Source organism: Loxodonta africana, chromosome 7 (genome assembly GCF_030014295.1).
Source record: "Loxodonta africana isolate mLoxAfr1 chromosome 7, mLoxAfr1.hap2, whole genome shotgun sequence".
NCBI lineage: Eukaryota > Metazoa > Chordata > Mammalia > Proboscidea > Elephantidae > Loxodonta > Loxodonta africana.
Genome location: NC_087348.1, coordinates 78212220 through 78229164, shown reverse-complemented (window position 1 = coordinate 78229164; position 16945 = coordinate 78212220). Strand labels below are relative to the sequence as shown.

The following is a 16945-nucleotide window of genomic DNA, read 5'->3' as shown; positions in this document are numbered from 1 at the left end:
TGACCATTCTCCTCCAGCACCACCTTTCTTTCTTTTAACCTGTCTTAACTCTCCTTACATAGAACTCTTCGTACAGAAATTCTGCTCCAGATTTCCTGCAAAGGATTAGGCTCTACATACAGGATATCCCCCAAATCTCTAGGCTAATAGCCTCTCACACTGAGGTCACTTTCAAGCAACAGCAATCCTGCCAGATACTCCTTGCCCTTAGCTGACTCTGTCTTTCCATCCGCTTTTACTTTTCCTGTCTGACTCTGACTTTCCATCCCCTTTTACTCTTCCAGTCTGCTGCAGGCAGGTGCTACTAGGAAACTGGATCTTTTGATTTTCAAAATCTCTGGATCTAGAAAGTGAGATGGGGCCAATGCTATGAATAGGACAGGTTTTCGAGGGGCTTTTTACTGTAAGACCAATCTATAGCTTTGGATATCATCTTTGCCATAATGGACATACATTACCCTTGTCTCAGATGGAAAGGAAAGTATTTGTCCAATTTACAATCGTTAGTGCTTATTGAGCAGAAAGTAGGAAAAATAAAAAACTTTTTTAATTTTTTTTTTGCAGCTTCACCTACTACCAAGCCCAGGTGAGTATGCCTCATTTTTCCAGTTGGTCATTCCTGAAGGCACCTATTGGCCCAATAGATGTTGTATCTTTTATATTTCACTCCCACTTTATTGTTCCTGGTTGTAAAGTGTTTGTGTTTGGATATACAAATGAAAATATGTATAAATTTGTAAGTATGATAATATGTGTATAGGCTACATATTTATTGATTTGTTCAAAAGATTTATTCAAAAATTGTCTGTTTCAATGGTGGAGATAAGATCACTTATAGTCTCTTTCTTAGAGGAATTAGTAAACTGGAAAAAATACGTGAAAGTAAATAATTATTGTGCAATATATATAAAAAAAAAAAACCCTAAAGCATGTATCAATAATTGTAGGTAAAAAAAATCTACAGAAGCAAAGTGTTGAGAAATAACAGCTCAGTTTAATGAAGTCAATGAAAGCTTGGGTTAAGAGGTGACATTAGAAGAGAGTATTGGAGGGCATAGTGGTTAAGTGGTACCGCTGCTAATCAAATCGTTGGCAGTTCGAATTCACCAGGCATTCCTTGGAAGCTCTGGGGCAGTTCTACTCTGTCCTAAAGGGTTGCTGTGAGTCAGGATCCACTCGAAGGCAATGAGTTTGGTTTGGTTTATTGGAGGGTGACCAGAAATTTACTTAGTCACTAAATCAAGAAGTGACTTTCCTAGAGAAAACAGTGCAGGCAAGGGCAGAGACTCATGTATCTTTGGGCATGACAGGAACATGGGTTAGAATTAGGAAATGAGGACAGATGGACTTGCAGACATCTACAGCCAATCATGAATGTTTTGGGCCCTGATTAGGCAGTTGGACTTAAGTCTATAAACAAAAAAGAGTTGTTGAATTATTTTAAATAGATGGTTTAAAGTGATAAGATTAGTGTTTTTTAAAGATTATTCTATTATTTGGGAACAGTTTGGAGGGAGCAATATAGGAGGTAGAAGGATGATACTCAGCAAAAACTGCTGGGTCAGGAAATAGGTTGGTGATACTAGGGATAAAAGGGAGGAGAGATTTGAGATTTATTTTTGAGGTAAATTGTCCAGTAAAAAAAAAAGGAAGCGAAGATGCTTCTCATTTTCAGTGTGGAAGATTACATTTGTAGTTATGCCAATGTAGAAAAAAACAATCAACCCACAAGTATTTATGTAGAATAGGAATTGTGGGGGGGAGGGGTACCCAGGAAAGGCTCATATTAGCCTAGCAGTAATGAAAATTTCAGTCACTTCATCTGAGAGATCAAGTAATGTGAATTTCTTGAGGAATTTAGTTTTAGAATACCGCACTTCAAAATTACTTGTTGAATAAATAAAGCAATGAATATGTAGTTAGATGTTTATTTTCTTTATGCCTAGGGGATTTTACATCTTAATTAAACAAAGAAAGAAAAAATTCTTTGGATTTTCTCCTTTATTTTTATATTTAAGCTTATGACATATAGATAATTAAACCATCTGCAATGTACCTTGTTCTGTATTATCAGGTCTTTGGTCCAATCCTATTGTACATGAGGTTACCATGAGTCAGGGTTGACTCAATGGCAGTTAACAACAACAACGTAACTTCATTCTTTTAAAAAAATGGTATGATAAATTAAGCTATTTGTTTAATAATCTTTCCCTTCCCAACAGAATTGAAATGCCAACATAATTACTTATTATATTCTCATATATACTCAAATCTATTTCTATATTTTTATTCTATTCTGCCAAAATCATTTATCTATTCCTGTTATGAAATCATGCCATTTCATTAGAATAACTTCATATTCACTTTTACCATCTGCTAGGACACTGCTCCCTTCACTATTCTGCTTTTCTCTATTTCCATTGGGAATCTTCAAACATCCATTTTTCTACATTCAACTTTAGAACTCAAAATCTATATTGGAATTATATGACATTTTTGTGTTAACTTGACAAAAATTGATATTATATATGATAGTAAATAGACCTATCCAGAATAATAACATATCTCCCCATATATGTAGGCTTTTTATAACTTTCAAAGTATTTCTGGGTAAATATTATTCTTTCTTATTAAATCCTAAGTATGCTGGTTTTTGTTCCTCTTGGGAATTTTTTCTTCATTTCTTTCTGAGGTTACTACTAATGAAGGCATCAAATTTTTATTTATATATCATGTCCTGCTGTCTTAACAAAATATCATTCAGTTTAAATTGTTTTGGTTTGGTCTTGGATTTCCAATACTATTATTTTACCTGTAAGTATTAATAACATTTTCTCTTTTCCAACTTTTACAATATTTATTTCATTTTTCTATTTAATTTCCTAAGCTTGTACTCAAATAATGTGAAATAATAGTAGTAACTGAGATTATCTTCTTAATTTTCTTAATTTAGGTAGGTAAAAAAAAAAAAAATTTTTTTTTTTTAACTGCCTAGTGTTTCAACATTTAGTATGTTTGCTAGTGATGCCATATTTCTTCATGCTGTTTTTTCCCTTGATCATGGGCAATACTTGAGCAAGGGTCAGAATTATAGTCCTTTTCTCCCTTTACCTTGCTTTAGGAAGCCTCTTTATAAAGACATTATGAAAATAAGACAAGAATTAAGAACTATAATTTATCTGTATGACGCCAAAAACCACATTTGAACTGCCTATTCAATTATGGATGAATTTGTCCATTGATATCAGATTTTTGATGAGTATTAAAAAAATTAGGCTGTACTATTTCGCATTTCCTCCAGCAGTGGACAAAGGTTCCAATTTCTTCATAACATCACCAACACTGGAAGTTTTCCTTTACTTTTTATCTTAGTCATCCTAGTGAGGGTGAAGAGGTATCTTACTGGGGTTTTGATTTGCATCTCCCCAATGGCTAGTATGTGGAAACCCTGTGGAGCAGTGATTAAGAGCTATGCTGCTAACTAAAAGGCCATCAGTTCAAATTCACCAGGAGCTCCTTGGAAACTATATGGGGCAATTCTACCGTGTCCTATAGGTTCACTATAAGTCGGAAACAACGGCAATAGGTTTGTTGGTTTTTGTTTGTTTGTTTTTTAATGGCTAATGGGAAACTGGTGGCATACAGGTTAAGAGCTATGGCTGCCAAACAAAAGGTGGGCAGTTGAAATCCACCAGTCACTCCTTGGAAACCCTGTGGGGGCAGTTCTTCTCTGTCCTGTAAGGTCGCTATGAGTCTGAATCAACTCTATGGCAGCAGGTTTGGTTTGGTTTGGTTTCAATGCTAATGAAGGCTCCTGGGTTGCACAATGGTTTGCCCTCATCTACTAACCTATGTGTTGGCAGTTCTAATCCACCCAGTGGCACCACAGAAGAAAGGCCTGGCAATCTGCTTCTGTAAGGATTACAGCCAAGAAAACCCTATGGAGCGGTTCTACTGTGTAACATTTGGTGCCATCATGACTTGGAATCTACTGACAGCAACGGTATTTTTTTTAATGGCCAATGAGATTGAGCATCTTTTCATGTGTTTTTTGGCCGTTTCTAAATCTTCTTTGATGAAATGTTTATTCAAATTCTTTGCCCATTTTTTGATAGGGCTGTTTGTCTTTTTCTTGTCCAGTTGTAGGATTTATTTGTATATCCTAGGTATTCAACTCTTATCTGATATATGGTTACCAAAGATTTTCTCCCAAACTATAGGTTGTCTCTTTACTTGGCTGATAAAATCCTTTGATATACAACAGTTTTCAATTTTGAGGAAGTCTCATTTATCTATTTTGTCATTTGTTGCTTGTGCTTTATGTGTCATATCTAAGAGTTTATTCTTGAAGGCTAGATTCCAAAACATTGCCCCAATGCTTTATCGTGAGAATTTTATGGTTTTAGGCCTCATATTTAGGTCTTTGATACATTTTTATGTAGGTTTTTTTTAATATGGTGTGAAGTATGAGTCCAACTTACTTCTTTTGCATATGGAAATTCAATTGTCCCAGCATCATTTGTTGAAGAGACTATTATTTCCCCATTGGATGGATATATCACCAATGATCTTTTGTGATATGCCTGTAGGTTAACAGGAGCCAAGACCAATAAAATTTCCAGTGAGGGGCTCGACAGAGTTCTTACAAGCACGTCTACAACCTCCTTTCATATTTTGTGTGGTCCCATTCTAGAGATTGGATTCTTTTCTCCTCCTCAGGCTAGGAGTGGGTCTACTGGAATTGCAGGTATTTTGAAATCTAAGAACAAATATATATATTTTTTTATTCAATGGTCCTTTTTATTCAATAAACCAGTTCACCTCATTGTCAGATCCCAAATTGAAGTAAATAAAAAGTATTTCTTGAAAAAAAAATACACTTAAATCAAAGATAACTCCCCTAATATATCTATAGCTAACAGTATGTACGTATGTTAACATCAAGAATAGTAGAGAAATCACGTAGACTGTGAAACTCAGCCTACCAGCTAGATCAAGAAAGGAAAAAAATCAACAAAAACAACAACAAAAAACTCAAAAACTTGTAAATTGCAGGAAACAACAACATGCATCCTAAAGGTAACTGGCACCTGATCAGAAGCAGCTGAAATCCAACAGTCCAGTAAGGTATGCCTGTTAACATTACACTTATTTACAGAGATTGTGAAGTCAACCATTCACTTGTTCTTTTTCTGCTTGCAGGTAAACAGGAATTAACATCAATGGGAAAAGAAAACCAAACTTCTGTAGCTGAATTTATCTTGCTGGGACTTTCACAGGATCCAAAAGTCCAGATCTTGTTGTTCTGTGTTTTCGTGATGGTTTACCTTCTCTCTGTATTTGGGAACCTGCTCATAATAATCCTTATCCAAACTGACTCTCGACTTCACACTCCCATGTACTTTTTCCTCAAAAACTTATCCTTTGCTGACCTCTGTTTCTCGACAAGCATCATTCCCCAGATGTTAGTCCACTTCCTTGTGAAAAAGAAAAGCATTTCCTTTGCTGGATGCTCGATACAGATAGTTGTCTTCCTCCTAGCAGGATGTACAGAGTGTGCACTGCTGGCGGTGATGTCCTATGACCGCTATGTGGCTGTTTGCAAGCCCCTGCACTACTCCACCATCATGACCCAGAGGATTTGTGTCCGGCTGGCCACAGTGTCCTGGGTCAGCGGAGCATTTGTGTGTTCAGTGGACAGTGCATTTACACTGTGTCTTCCCTACCAGGGACAGAATGTAATTAACCATTATTTCTGTGAACCTCCTGCACTCCTGAAGCTGGCTTCAGCAGACACCTACCAGGCTGAGATGGCCCTCTTTTCAATGGGTGTGGTGCTCCTCTTAGTTCCTGTCTTCCTCATTTTTGTTTCCTACTGGCATATTCTCTCCACTGTGATGCAGATGCAGTCAGGAGAGGGGAGGCTCAAGGTCTTCTCCACTTGTGGTTCCCATCTCACTGTGGTGGTTCTCTACTATGGTTCTGGTATATTTGCCTACATGAGAACCAATTCCAAGGGAATGAGTGAAAAGGATAAGGTCATCTCTGTGTTCTATTCGGTTATGACTTCCATGTTGAATCCCATCATTTACAGCCTGAGGAACAAGGATGTGAAGGGGGCTCTGAGAAAGCTGGCTGGAAGATAGTCAGCCATCAGAAGCAGATATTTCTGACATTTTTTCTCAAGTACTTAGAAATGTGATTGACAGCAATGTCTTCAAAACCTGCATTCTTTCTTTCCTTTGGTTTATTTTCTAGGATTATTTTCTTCTTCAGAAATACTGATCGATTGCCTGCTATGTGGAAGCACAATATGAACAAAACTCAGCACCTTACTTATAAGAACTTGCAGTCCACTAACAAGATAACACAAATATAGAGAGAATATCTTAAGGGTTAAATATATTCATCAGGATAAACCAATAGCTAGAAAGGGGCATCACATTTATTGAAGCAGACGGTTGTTGAAGAAGAGGGAAAAAACTCAGTGAGATGGATTGGTACAATAGCCTCAACAATGGACAAAGACATACCAATGATCATGAAGATGGTACAGGACCAGGCAGGGTTTTGTTCTGGTATACATAAGGTTGCCATGAGTCAGAATCCACCAGAAAGCAACTAACAACAACAACAACAAAGAGTGAAAGGAAAAATAGTGAATTCAAAGGCAAGAAGTCATGGACGAGGTGCCTGATGAGCACAAAGAGGCAAAAATTACCAAGTCTAGAGAGGCAAGGAAACCCTAGTGGCGTGGTGGTTAATTGCTATGGCTGTTAACCAAAAAGGTTGGCAGTTTGAATCTACCAGGTGCTCCTTCGAAACTCTATGGACAGTCCTACTCCATCCCGTAGGGTCGCTATGAGTCAGAATCACCTCAGTGGCAACAGGTTTGGTTTTGGTTTTTAAATGGCCAAGGTTTCTAGGAGAAAGAAATAGCCAATTATGTACTTAAGGGGAAATTGGGAAATGAAAAAGGGTAGAGGGAATAGCCATGATTCATTTTTCACAGGAACGGGAACAATGTGTGTAAATTGTTAATGTGAAGCCAGACAAAGTCAAATATGTCTATATTTGATTTCCACTTGAACTGAACATATTCAAAACTTGACTCTTAATTATCCTCCCCTTTCTTATCTGTCTTAGTAAATACCATCACTATCTACTTAATGCCCAGTCCAAAAACATGCAAGTTATACCAAACTTCTTTTTGCTTGTCCTGTAGTATGTCTACATTCCTGTTAGCTCTACTACTAAAATATTTTTCTTAAATCTGGAAACTTTCTCACAATCCACTGATACCATCCTAATACAAGCCTCTTGGACTTCATCTTATGTGAACTTCCTAATCCTTAGAATAAATTTTCAATATAGCATTCAGAAGGCTTTCTTTTAAAGGCAATTCATGTTATACTCCTGTGTAAAATTCTCCATTGACACTGGGAATAAAAATCCAAGTTCCTAACTATATCCCTCAAATTTATTTAATCTAAACCCTGAATATACCTAAAACCCCTTTCCCCACAGCCATTACACTCAGCCACAATGACGTTCTTTCTCGTTCTCAAAAATGTTAAGCTCATCCGAACATCCAAGCTTTGCACTGGAATGCTCTGCCTATCAGATGTGGCACACCTGACTCCTTCTCAATGTTGTCAGCACACTGCCCACACAATTGTCAGCTCCCCATGGGCTCCCTGAACATATTTTGGAAGGCAGTGTCCCTCCTGATCATTCTCTAGCTCCATTATTGTTTTAGTGTGTTTTTAGAACTTTTCTCTGAAATTATATTATTTATTCAATTGGAAACATCCCAGTTAAAACCAACTTTAAAGATGCAATTAAGATAGAATGAAGAAATTAATAAAGAATTATCCAAGGTCTAATAGGGGAATTTGGCCATAGTGATATCATAAATATAAGAAAGCAAAAGTTCCTAGATATAAGGAGCATTAAATAGTGACAAATGCAAAAGGATAGTCAAGTAAGATGAGGACTGAAAGCAAACTATTTGTCAACGAAGAAGAGATATTGGGTAGGTGCCTTGAGACACACAGATTTTATTGAGTTTTTAACCAAGGCCTGTCACTTTCTCTTGGGAATCAAAATTCTCGTTTATAAAAACAATAAGAGATTAAATAGGATGATTTCTAAATTCCCTTCCAGCTCTAATATAACATGACTGTGAGTTACAAATGTTTTTTTCAATAATTCACAAAGTGAAAAACATATAGATAGCACTGATTTTTTTAAATTAGGATGTTGATGAGCATGGTAAAAACCTTCTCAGTTTAGATGAAGTAGACTGTAGAGATGAACCTGAATTTATTCTGTTGAACAGTGAATGAACCTACAATAGCCAGGTTTCATTACTTCTGGGACAATAGACAGCCAGGCTCTGTCCTAGTGTTATTTAATAACTTGCATAACTTATGCAATTTATGCAACTCAGTAGGATTCAGCAGCTCAGATGCAAAGGATGTTTTGTTTGCAGAAAACATGATATTCATTTTTTCAAATCCGTACATGATTATGCAAATATTTTTGCTGAAATTCAGCTAGTAAGGTTTCATATTCACTGATATTAATTACTCTTGCTAGCCATTTTTATGAAAGTCATAAAACTTTTAACTCAATTAGAATATTCTATTTTGAAGGTTTTTAGTGTGAACAAAATTTAGTACCTTGTTAATCTGCAACTTTGGCAAGGTTTAGAGGCCATAGTGTGCTTCTCCTCCACTTATTGTCCAGCTCAGACATCTTAAAAAAAAAAAAAGTGGCTAGAGTTTATCTGAAGGTTTTCCACTCACACATGTCTGCCACTGGATGCTGTTTGTTGGCAGGAGTCAAAGTTCTGCTCCACATGGACCTCTCTATGTTTCGTCTGCAAGGGCTAAACGATAAAATGTGTATATTCACGGAACACCACAAATAAAAAGTCCAATTTGAAATAAAACAGTGAGAAAATGAAAAAATTATGATTGTATGCTCACTATAGTATATGAGGGAAACTATTCTTAGTTTTAGAAGGCTTGGCTACCTCAGGCCCCACTAGACTACCCCAAGAGCAGACAGGATCAATATCTAAAAACACTTCCAACACAAATGAGGTGGCCTAGAATTTGGACAACCAAGAGTTTACAATTGACTTAGCTTTTAGGAATATGTATTCAATTTTCTTTTAAATATTTTCACATTAATCAGTACAACTAAAAATAACCAATACCATAAACCTATTTTTCTTAAGAAATACTGATTAGAACTTAGATTTCTTAGAAAGGCAATAAGAAAGCAAGAGAGAACCTGAGCTGATGTGGGAAAAAACTGACCTGTCCATATTTGACTATATAATATTTTTATTGGATATGCCCATTTGAATTTTTCCCTTTTCTTAATAGAGCTTGAATCAGGTGCAGTCCAGAGATTTCAGTCTGTATTTACAATTATAATATAAAACTCTTAAGGATGTCTTACAAAGTGAGAACTCATGGGAATTCCCTGTTTACATCAGTTCTTAGGTCCTCAATTTTAATAAGTTCCTCTCAGGAAAAGTATTTATTCAGGCCCTTGGAGAATTTAGATTTGTGTCTTTGAGATAAGTGGTTGGTATAAGTTTAGGATAGAGAAACATTCTGAGTGCCTAGAGTAAAAATGCAGTAAGAATTGCCTAGTGGGATTTGAATCTTCAAGCTGCCAAGGTTTCACCATCTTGCACTCAGCTGTGGACTCCCCTCACCAATCAACTGCTCTGTGCTTAGTTAGCTCAGCTCAGCCCACCAGGAGAGAGTAGGGAATGTGTCAAAGGGGCTGTGTCTCTTTAGGAGCTTCTACAGGACTTGCAGAGAATTAACCAGTCTTCTCCAGCACCATTTTTCTTTCTTTTAACCTGTCTTTAAATCTCCTTACATAGAATTCTTAGTACAGAAATCCTGCTTCAGGTTTCCTACAAGGGATTAGATTCTACGCATAATATCCCCCCAAATCCCTTCGAACAACAACAATCTTGCCAGATATTACCTGCCCTTAACTGACTCAGTCTTTCCATCCCCTTTTACTTTTACTAAGTCCAGCAGGCAGGGATTACCAGGAAACTGGATCTTTTGATTTTCAAAATCTCTAGATCTAGAAAATGAGATGGGACCAATGCCATGAACGGTACTGTATTTGAAGGGCTTTGATGCTGTAAGACCAGTACCTTGCTCTATCCCTTGTCACAATGAACATACATTACCCTGGTCTTGGATGGAAAGTAAAGTATTTGTCTAACTCATAATCTTTAGTACTTCTTGAGCAAAAAAAGTAGGAAGAATAAAAACTTTTTTTGTGTGTGCAAATTCATCTATTGCCAAGCCCAGGTGAGCATGTTTCATTTTTCTAGGTCATTCCTGGGGGCACCCACTGATTGCTCCAACAGATACTATATCTGTTATATTTTACTCACATTTTATTGTTTCTAGTTGTGTAAGTGTGTATGGGTTATGTAAGTAAAACATGTGTAAATTTGTGTGTATGGTAGTATGTGTGTGGGATACATGTTTGTAGATTTGCTCAACAGATATGTCTTAGAAAACTTATCTCTGTCCAGTGATGGGGATAAGATCACTAACAAGCACTCATAAAGGAATTTATGAACTAGGAAAAAAGAGTGACTTGAATGTAAAAATTGTATCAATAGTTGGGAGTACAAAATCTAGGGGAGCAGATAAGCCAAGAAAACCCTACGGAGCAGTTCTTCTCTGTAATACATGGGATGGCAGCTAACAGCAACAAAAACAGCATTGACTCTCAGTTTCATTTTAGCTTCCCTAAAGGACAACCTAAGAATAGAAGTTAGGTGCAGGTGGCTCACTTGAAAGATGAACCCAGGAAGCAAGGATAAGGAAGCAGGAGGCACAAGACAGGCGCCAACTAAAATCCAACAGAGTGTGGATTTTTGAAGTTGGTACAGTAGACCATGCATTCTCAATGGGGGCAATATAGCCCCTAAGGTTATTGGAAGGTGGAAAAATCTTAGATATTGCAATGATATGTGCCCCTGCAAAGGATAAATTCCACAGGGGTGTTGATTAAGGGCAAAAAATTCTAAAAAGGCTCCATAGGGGGTGGGTTATGAAAAAGGTTGGTAAACACAATGGCGGCTCAATTCTGTAGGGCTCAATTTCTAAGAAACACACAGAATGCCTCTAAGAAATGTCTAACACATTTATTCATCAAATCCTATTGCTCATTGGTTGAAGGTTGTCTCTGAAGGTTACCCATAATTCCAAAACCCTGGAGCAGAATGTTGAGAGACTGCCATCAGGCATCAGGTCCTTGAGGTGGTAAGGTCAGCAATGCCAACTGAGTTAAAGCTGCCCATTGCAGCTGAAGCTGAGGTGAGACCAGATGAGGGTGTGTGTGCCGTGAAGCTGTACAATCTGCTAATATCCTATTCAGAACTTCAAGGCTGCTGGTTGACCCTGGCCTCTCTTCCTCCAAAAAGGTCCTGGGCATGTAAGTCTCATTGTGATGATTTCTGAGCATCTTATTTCTTCATGCTACTTTTACTTTTTGTCATGTGAAATATTAGAGCCAGGGCCAGGCCCAGGATTATGATCCATTGACAAAAATTTCCTTTTTTCCTTACTCTGTTTTGACTGCTATTTAAGTAGCCTCTTTGTAAAAATGTTATGGGGAAAAAACCCAAAAATAAATAACTACAATTTATATTTTGATCCCAAAATGTATGTCCTGCTCTAATATAGATGAATTTGCCATTGATCTCTGGGTTTTGATGAGCTGCTAGTTATTTTGAAATCTAAAACAAAATGTGTTTTTTGTCTTTGTTTTTGTTTTTTACTGACTAAAGCAGTTCACCTCATTCTCAGATTCTAAACTGAGGTAAATAAAAAGTATTCCTTGAGAAGAAACAATAAAACTGAACTAAAGATAACTCCCCTAATTTACCTACATAGTCAATTAACAGTATGTACATATCTTGACATAAAGATTAGTCGAGAAACCATGGGGAGTGTGATACTCAGCTTATCAGTTCAATCAAGAAAGGAAAAACCAAACAAACAAAAGAGCCCGTAAATTGCAGGAAACAACAGCATGCATCCTAAAGGTAACTGGCCCCTGTTCTGAAGCAGCTGAAATCCAATTGTCCAATAAGGTATGCCTGTTAACATTACACTTATTTACAGAGTTTGTGAAATCACGCATTCAGGATTCACCTGTTCTTTGTCCGCTTACAGGTAAACAGGAATAAACATCAATGGGAAAAGAAAACCAAACTTCTGTAGCTGAATTTATCTTGCTGGGACTTTCACGGGATACAAAGGTCCAGATCTTGTTGTTCTGTGTTTTCCTGATTGTTTACCTTCTTTCCGTATTTGGGAACCTGCTCATAATAATCCTTATCCAAACTGACTCTCGACTTCACACTCCCATGTACTTTTTCCTCAAAAACTTATCCTTTGCTGACCTCTGTTTCTCAACAAGCATCGTTCCCCAGATGTTAGTCCATTTCCTTGTGAAAAAGAAAAGCATTTCCTTTGCTGGATGCTCGATACAGATAGTTGTCTTCATCCTAGCAGGGTGTACAGAGTGTGCATTGCTGGCAGTGATGTCCTATGACCGCTATGTGGCTGTTTGCAAGCCCCTGCACTACTCCACCATCATGACCCAGAGGGTTTGTGTCCGGCTGGCCACGGTGTCCTGGGTCAGCGGAGCATTTGTGTGTTCAGTGGACAGTGCATTTACACTGTGTCTTCCCTACCAGGGACAGAATGTAATTAACCATTATTTCTGTGAACCTCCCGCACTTCTGAAGCTGGCTTCAGCAGACATCTACCAGGCTGAGATGGCCCTCTTTTCAATGGGTGTGGTGATCCTCCTAGCTCCTGTCTTCCTCATTTTTGTTTCCTACTGTCATATTCTCTCCACTGTGATGCAGATGCAGTCAGGAGAGGGGAGGCTCAAGGTCTTCTCCACTTGTGGTTCCCATCTCACTGTGGTGGTTCTCTACTATGGTTCTGGAATATTTGCCTACATGAGACCCAATTCCAAGGGAATGAGTGAAAAGGATAAGGTCATCTCTGTGTTCTATTCAGTTATGACTTCCATGCTGAATCCCATCATTTACAGCCTGAGGAACAAGGATGTGAAGGGGGCTCTGAGAAAGCTGGCTGGAAGATAGTCAGCCATCAGAGGCAGTTATTTCTGACATTTTTTCTCAAGTACTTGCAAACAATGTACCTCTAATTGTGTGTTTACAATAGCATCTCCAATATGCTCATCCTTTTCTTCTCTTGATTTACTCAGCTTATTTTCTTTCCACAAATATTTATTGAATGCTTGCTCTGTGCATGTACTGTATCCAGCACCTCACAACGTGCGTAAAACCATGTCTTCCTTAAAAGAACTTAAAGTCCAAAACAAGATAACAGAAATATAGAGAACAATATTTTAAAAGTTAAATAAAGAAGGAATAATCTAAGGTAAGAAAAAGGAAAATTACTGTGTACCAAAGGCAAGGGCAATAGCTTATTTGAAGATCAGGAGGATTTCATGAAGGTTACTGTACTGAAATGAGACTTGATTTATTAATAAGATTTCAACAAGCAGTAATAGGGCAGAGAAGATGCCTAAAGGAAAGTGTAACGGGACCAAAAGCACAGAAATGAGAATGTGAGGGCATGTTAAAGAGAAATAATATGTGACAGGAAACAATGCTTAGAAACAAATTACGGGTGGTCTTGTCAATATATGAACTAGTTTGTACTGTACTCTGTAGAGGGTCTCAACATGCAAGATTAACCAGTTTTCCCTTCAGTGAAATTGAGAATAGCCTGATCATACTTCACTTTAGAAGCTTCATTCTAAAGGACAATAATTGAAAAGATTAATTTTGGCAATTTGTATGATCCCAGCTCCACATTTCTTCAAAAGTTTTATGTTTTAGATACTATGTGGGGAGAGGATTTTTCATCTAATCTTTAATTTCAAGTGTGAAGGAGCTCTTATAGATCATACTATCCAACTACCTAATGCTTTATTCTTCTCTGAAATTTCCTCACTTAATAACTGACACTTACTTAGCCTATTATTAAATATCTGAGAGGTCTATTATTTTCATTCTTCATATAATAATTACTGCTATCTTTATTCAAACTGACTCTCAACTTCACAATCCTGTGTACTTTTTCCTAAAAAACTTGTCCTTTGCTGATTTCTGTTTCTCCACAAGCATCGTTCCCCAGATGCTAGTCCATTTCTTTGTGAAGTGGAAAATCATTTCTTTCACTGGATGCTCAATACAGATGGTTGTCTTCCTCCTAGCAGGGTGTACAGAGTGTGCACTGCTGGTGGTGATGTCCTATGACTGCTACATGGCTCTCTGCAAGGCCCTGCACTACTCCACCATCATGCATCTTTGTTCTGGAAAGGGTTTCAGTAGAGAGATCATACGCTATGTGTCTGACAACATGATAGATACTGAGAAAATTCCCATCACAGTTAAGCATGAATAATGCTGTACCAATAGTGCTAGGTAGAAGATCAAAGCAAAAGGAGAACTGATCAACTCTGCCGGGTAGCGGTAGTGGGAGGTTGATGATGACACCATTGAAGAGAACTCTCATTGAATAACAAACACTCTGGTTAGACAGGACTGGAGAGAAAAAGGTCATCTCAGATGGAGACAGCAAGTGTAGAGGGAATGAGACATAAAAGAACAAGGGTTTTAATATACTTGGAGAAGAGGTGATTTGTGAAGAATGATCAAAAAGCATACATAGAGAGGTAGGCTTCACGTAGATCATGTGATGTATAAAGATTTTTGGACCGCATCGTATAAATAATAAGGAGGCATTAAAAAGTATTAAGCATTAAAGTGTCAAGATCAGATATATGTGTTTGAAAACCATTTGAATGGCTACATGGATCTTGGCATTGTTTTAGAATAAGCTAAACCACGCTGCATATCAACTTAACTAGATATTTTATTGCATTGACTGAACTCAATAAAGCTTACTTCTGAGATGACTTTGTTGCTCAGCTGTCCTTCTTGGAGACCAAGAAGCATCTATCCTGTGACTCTGAATTCAATGACATCACTAGGGTTAGTGTTGCCCAGTGGGGTAACTCATGGTGTCACCCACCCCCATGGACCTCCTCCCATACCAGACCATACAGAATCCTTAGTACTGTTTATTATCAATTTTAATCATTGAAAAATGTAGTTGTAAATTGTTTAAATGTAATATTTCTCAGATTATACAGATATAACAAAATTGTTTAGTAAAATCTTTCTACACTGAATTACATTATTAGCTAAAAGATCATTAGTAACAGAGTGCAAGACTTTTTTAAATTTTTCTCTTTCTTTTCCTTTAATTACTACTTCATTTTCAAAAATGTTATTGATATATGTTCACAAATGTTAATTACCACAATATTGTAGCTAAAACAGAAAATTTGACAAAATCTGCTCTATAAAAACACTGGCAGCAATGAAAACAACAGCTCATGCTTTCACCATGTGCAGACAAAACCACATGATTCAAAGCCTCATTGTAATTGAGTAATAATGACAGCCCACTGTTGTCGTTAGGTGCGTTCAAGTCAGTTCCAACTGGTAGTGATCTTATGTCCAACAGAAGGAAACACTGCCCAGTTCAGCTCCATGCTCACAATCCTTGTTATGCTTAAGCTCATTGTTCATTGACTGCGTCAATCCATCTCGTCGAGGGTCTTCCTCTTTTTCTTTGACCCTCTACTTCACCAAGCATGATGTCTTTCTCCAGGGCCTGGTCCCTCCTGATAACCCGTCTAAAGTATATGAGAGGAAATCTTGCCATCCTTGCTTTTAAGGAGCATTCTGGCTATACTTCTTCCAAGACAGGTTTGTTTGTTCTTCTGGCAGTCCATAGTATATTCAATATTTTTCACCAACACCATAATTCAAAGGCATCAATTCTTCTTCAGTCTTCATTATTCATTGTCCAGCTTCCTCATGCATATATGGCGATTGAAAACATCATGGCTTGGGTCAGGTGCACCTTAGTCCTCAAAGTGACATCTTTGCATTGTAACACCATAAAGAGGTCTTTCACAACAGATTTGCCCAATGCAATGTGTCATTTGATTTCTTGACTGCCACTTCCATGGGTACTGACTATGGATCCAACTTAAATGAAATCCTTGACAACTTCGATCTTTTCTCCTTTTATCATGATGTTGCTTATTGGTTCAGTTGTGAGGATTTTTGTTTTTTTTATATTGAGGTGTAATCCATGCGAAAGGCCATGGTCTTTGGTCTTCATCAATAAGTTCTTTAAATCCTCTTTGCTTTCAGCAAACAAAGTATATCATCTGCATATCACAGGTTGTTAATGAGCCTTCCTCCAATCCTTGTGCTATGCTCTTCTTCATATAATCCAGTTTCTCTGATTATTTGCTCAACATACAGATTGAATAAATGTTTTAAAACCCTGAATGCAGTCGGCAAACAAATATAGAAACTCGTTGCTACAGAGTTGATTTCAACTCATTGCAACCCTATAGGACAGAGTAGAACTGCCCCATACAGATTCCATGGAGCAGCTGGTGGATTTGAACTGCTGACTTCTTGGTTAGTAGCCAAGTTCTTAACCACTACACCACAGAAAAGAGTAAGAAGGTCCAATAAATCAGTGCTTACATGCTAATTCAAGGTCAATGAAGGAAGACCTGATAATTACAGAAAAACTGGAGCCCAATTCCCTCTCGTTTGTAATATCCCAGAGTGCAGGCCCAAAGGGGATCCAGTGGCAGCATTTTGCAGAACCCTTGAGACATACTTTATAATTTGGACAGAGGGCTGGCCAGAGACTTCTTAGGTCAGTTGCTGATACTGTGTATTTAGTTAGGGTTTAGGAACAGCCTCAGCAAGTCCATATGGGGCAAAAGAAGTCCCAAAGTC

The 16945-nt window shown here is 37.6% G+C and overlaps 2 protein-coding genes across 2 annotated transcripts; both read left to right on the top strand.

Moving 5' to 3' along the window:
* Nucleotides 1-4948: 4948 nt before the first annotated feature.
* Nucleotides 4949-6318, top strand: LOC100663015 (olfactory receptor 2D3-like). Its single transcript, XM_010602551.3, has one exon. It carries the CDS (start codon nucleotides 5130-5132, stop codon nucleotides 6144-6146), a length of 1017 nt encoding a protein of 338 aa, XP_010600853.2. The 5' UTR covers nucleotides 4949-5129; the 3' UTR covers nucleotides 6147-6318.
* Nucleotides 6319-12077: 5759 nt separating this feature from the next.
* LOC100663298 (olfactory receptor 2D3-like) lies at nucleotides 12078-13268 on the top strand. The gene has a single exon (XM_064289208.1). It carries the CDS (start codon nucleotides 12257-12259, stop codon nucleotides 13178-13180), a length of 924 nt encoding a protein of 307 aa, XP_064145278.1. The 5' UTR covers nucleotides 12078-12256; the 3' UTR covers nucleotides 13181-13268.
* Nucleotides 13269-16945: the final 3677 nt, after the last annotated feature.

Bases quoted from the DNA above. Each gene is read 5' to 3' on its own strand.
- LOC100663015 (XM_010602551.3), top strand. From the start codon at position 5,130: ATGCCTGTTAACATTACACTTATTTACAGAGATTGTGAAGTCAACCAT.
- LOC100663298 (XM_064289208.1), top strand. From the start codon at position 12,257: ATGGGAAAAGAAAACCAAACTTCTGTAGCTGAATTTATCTTGCTGGGA.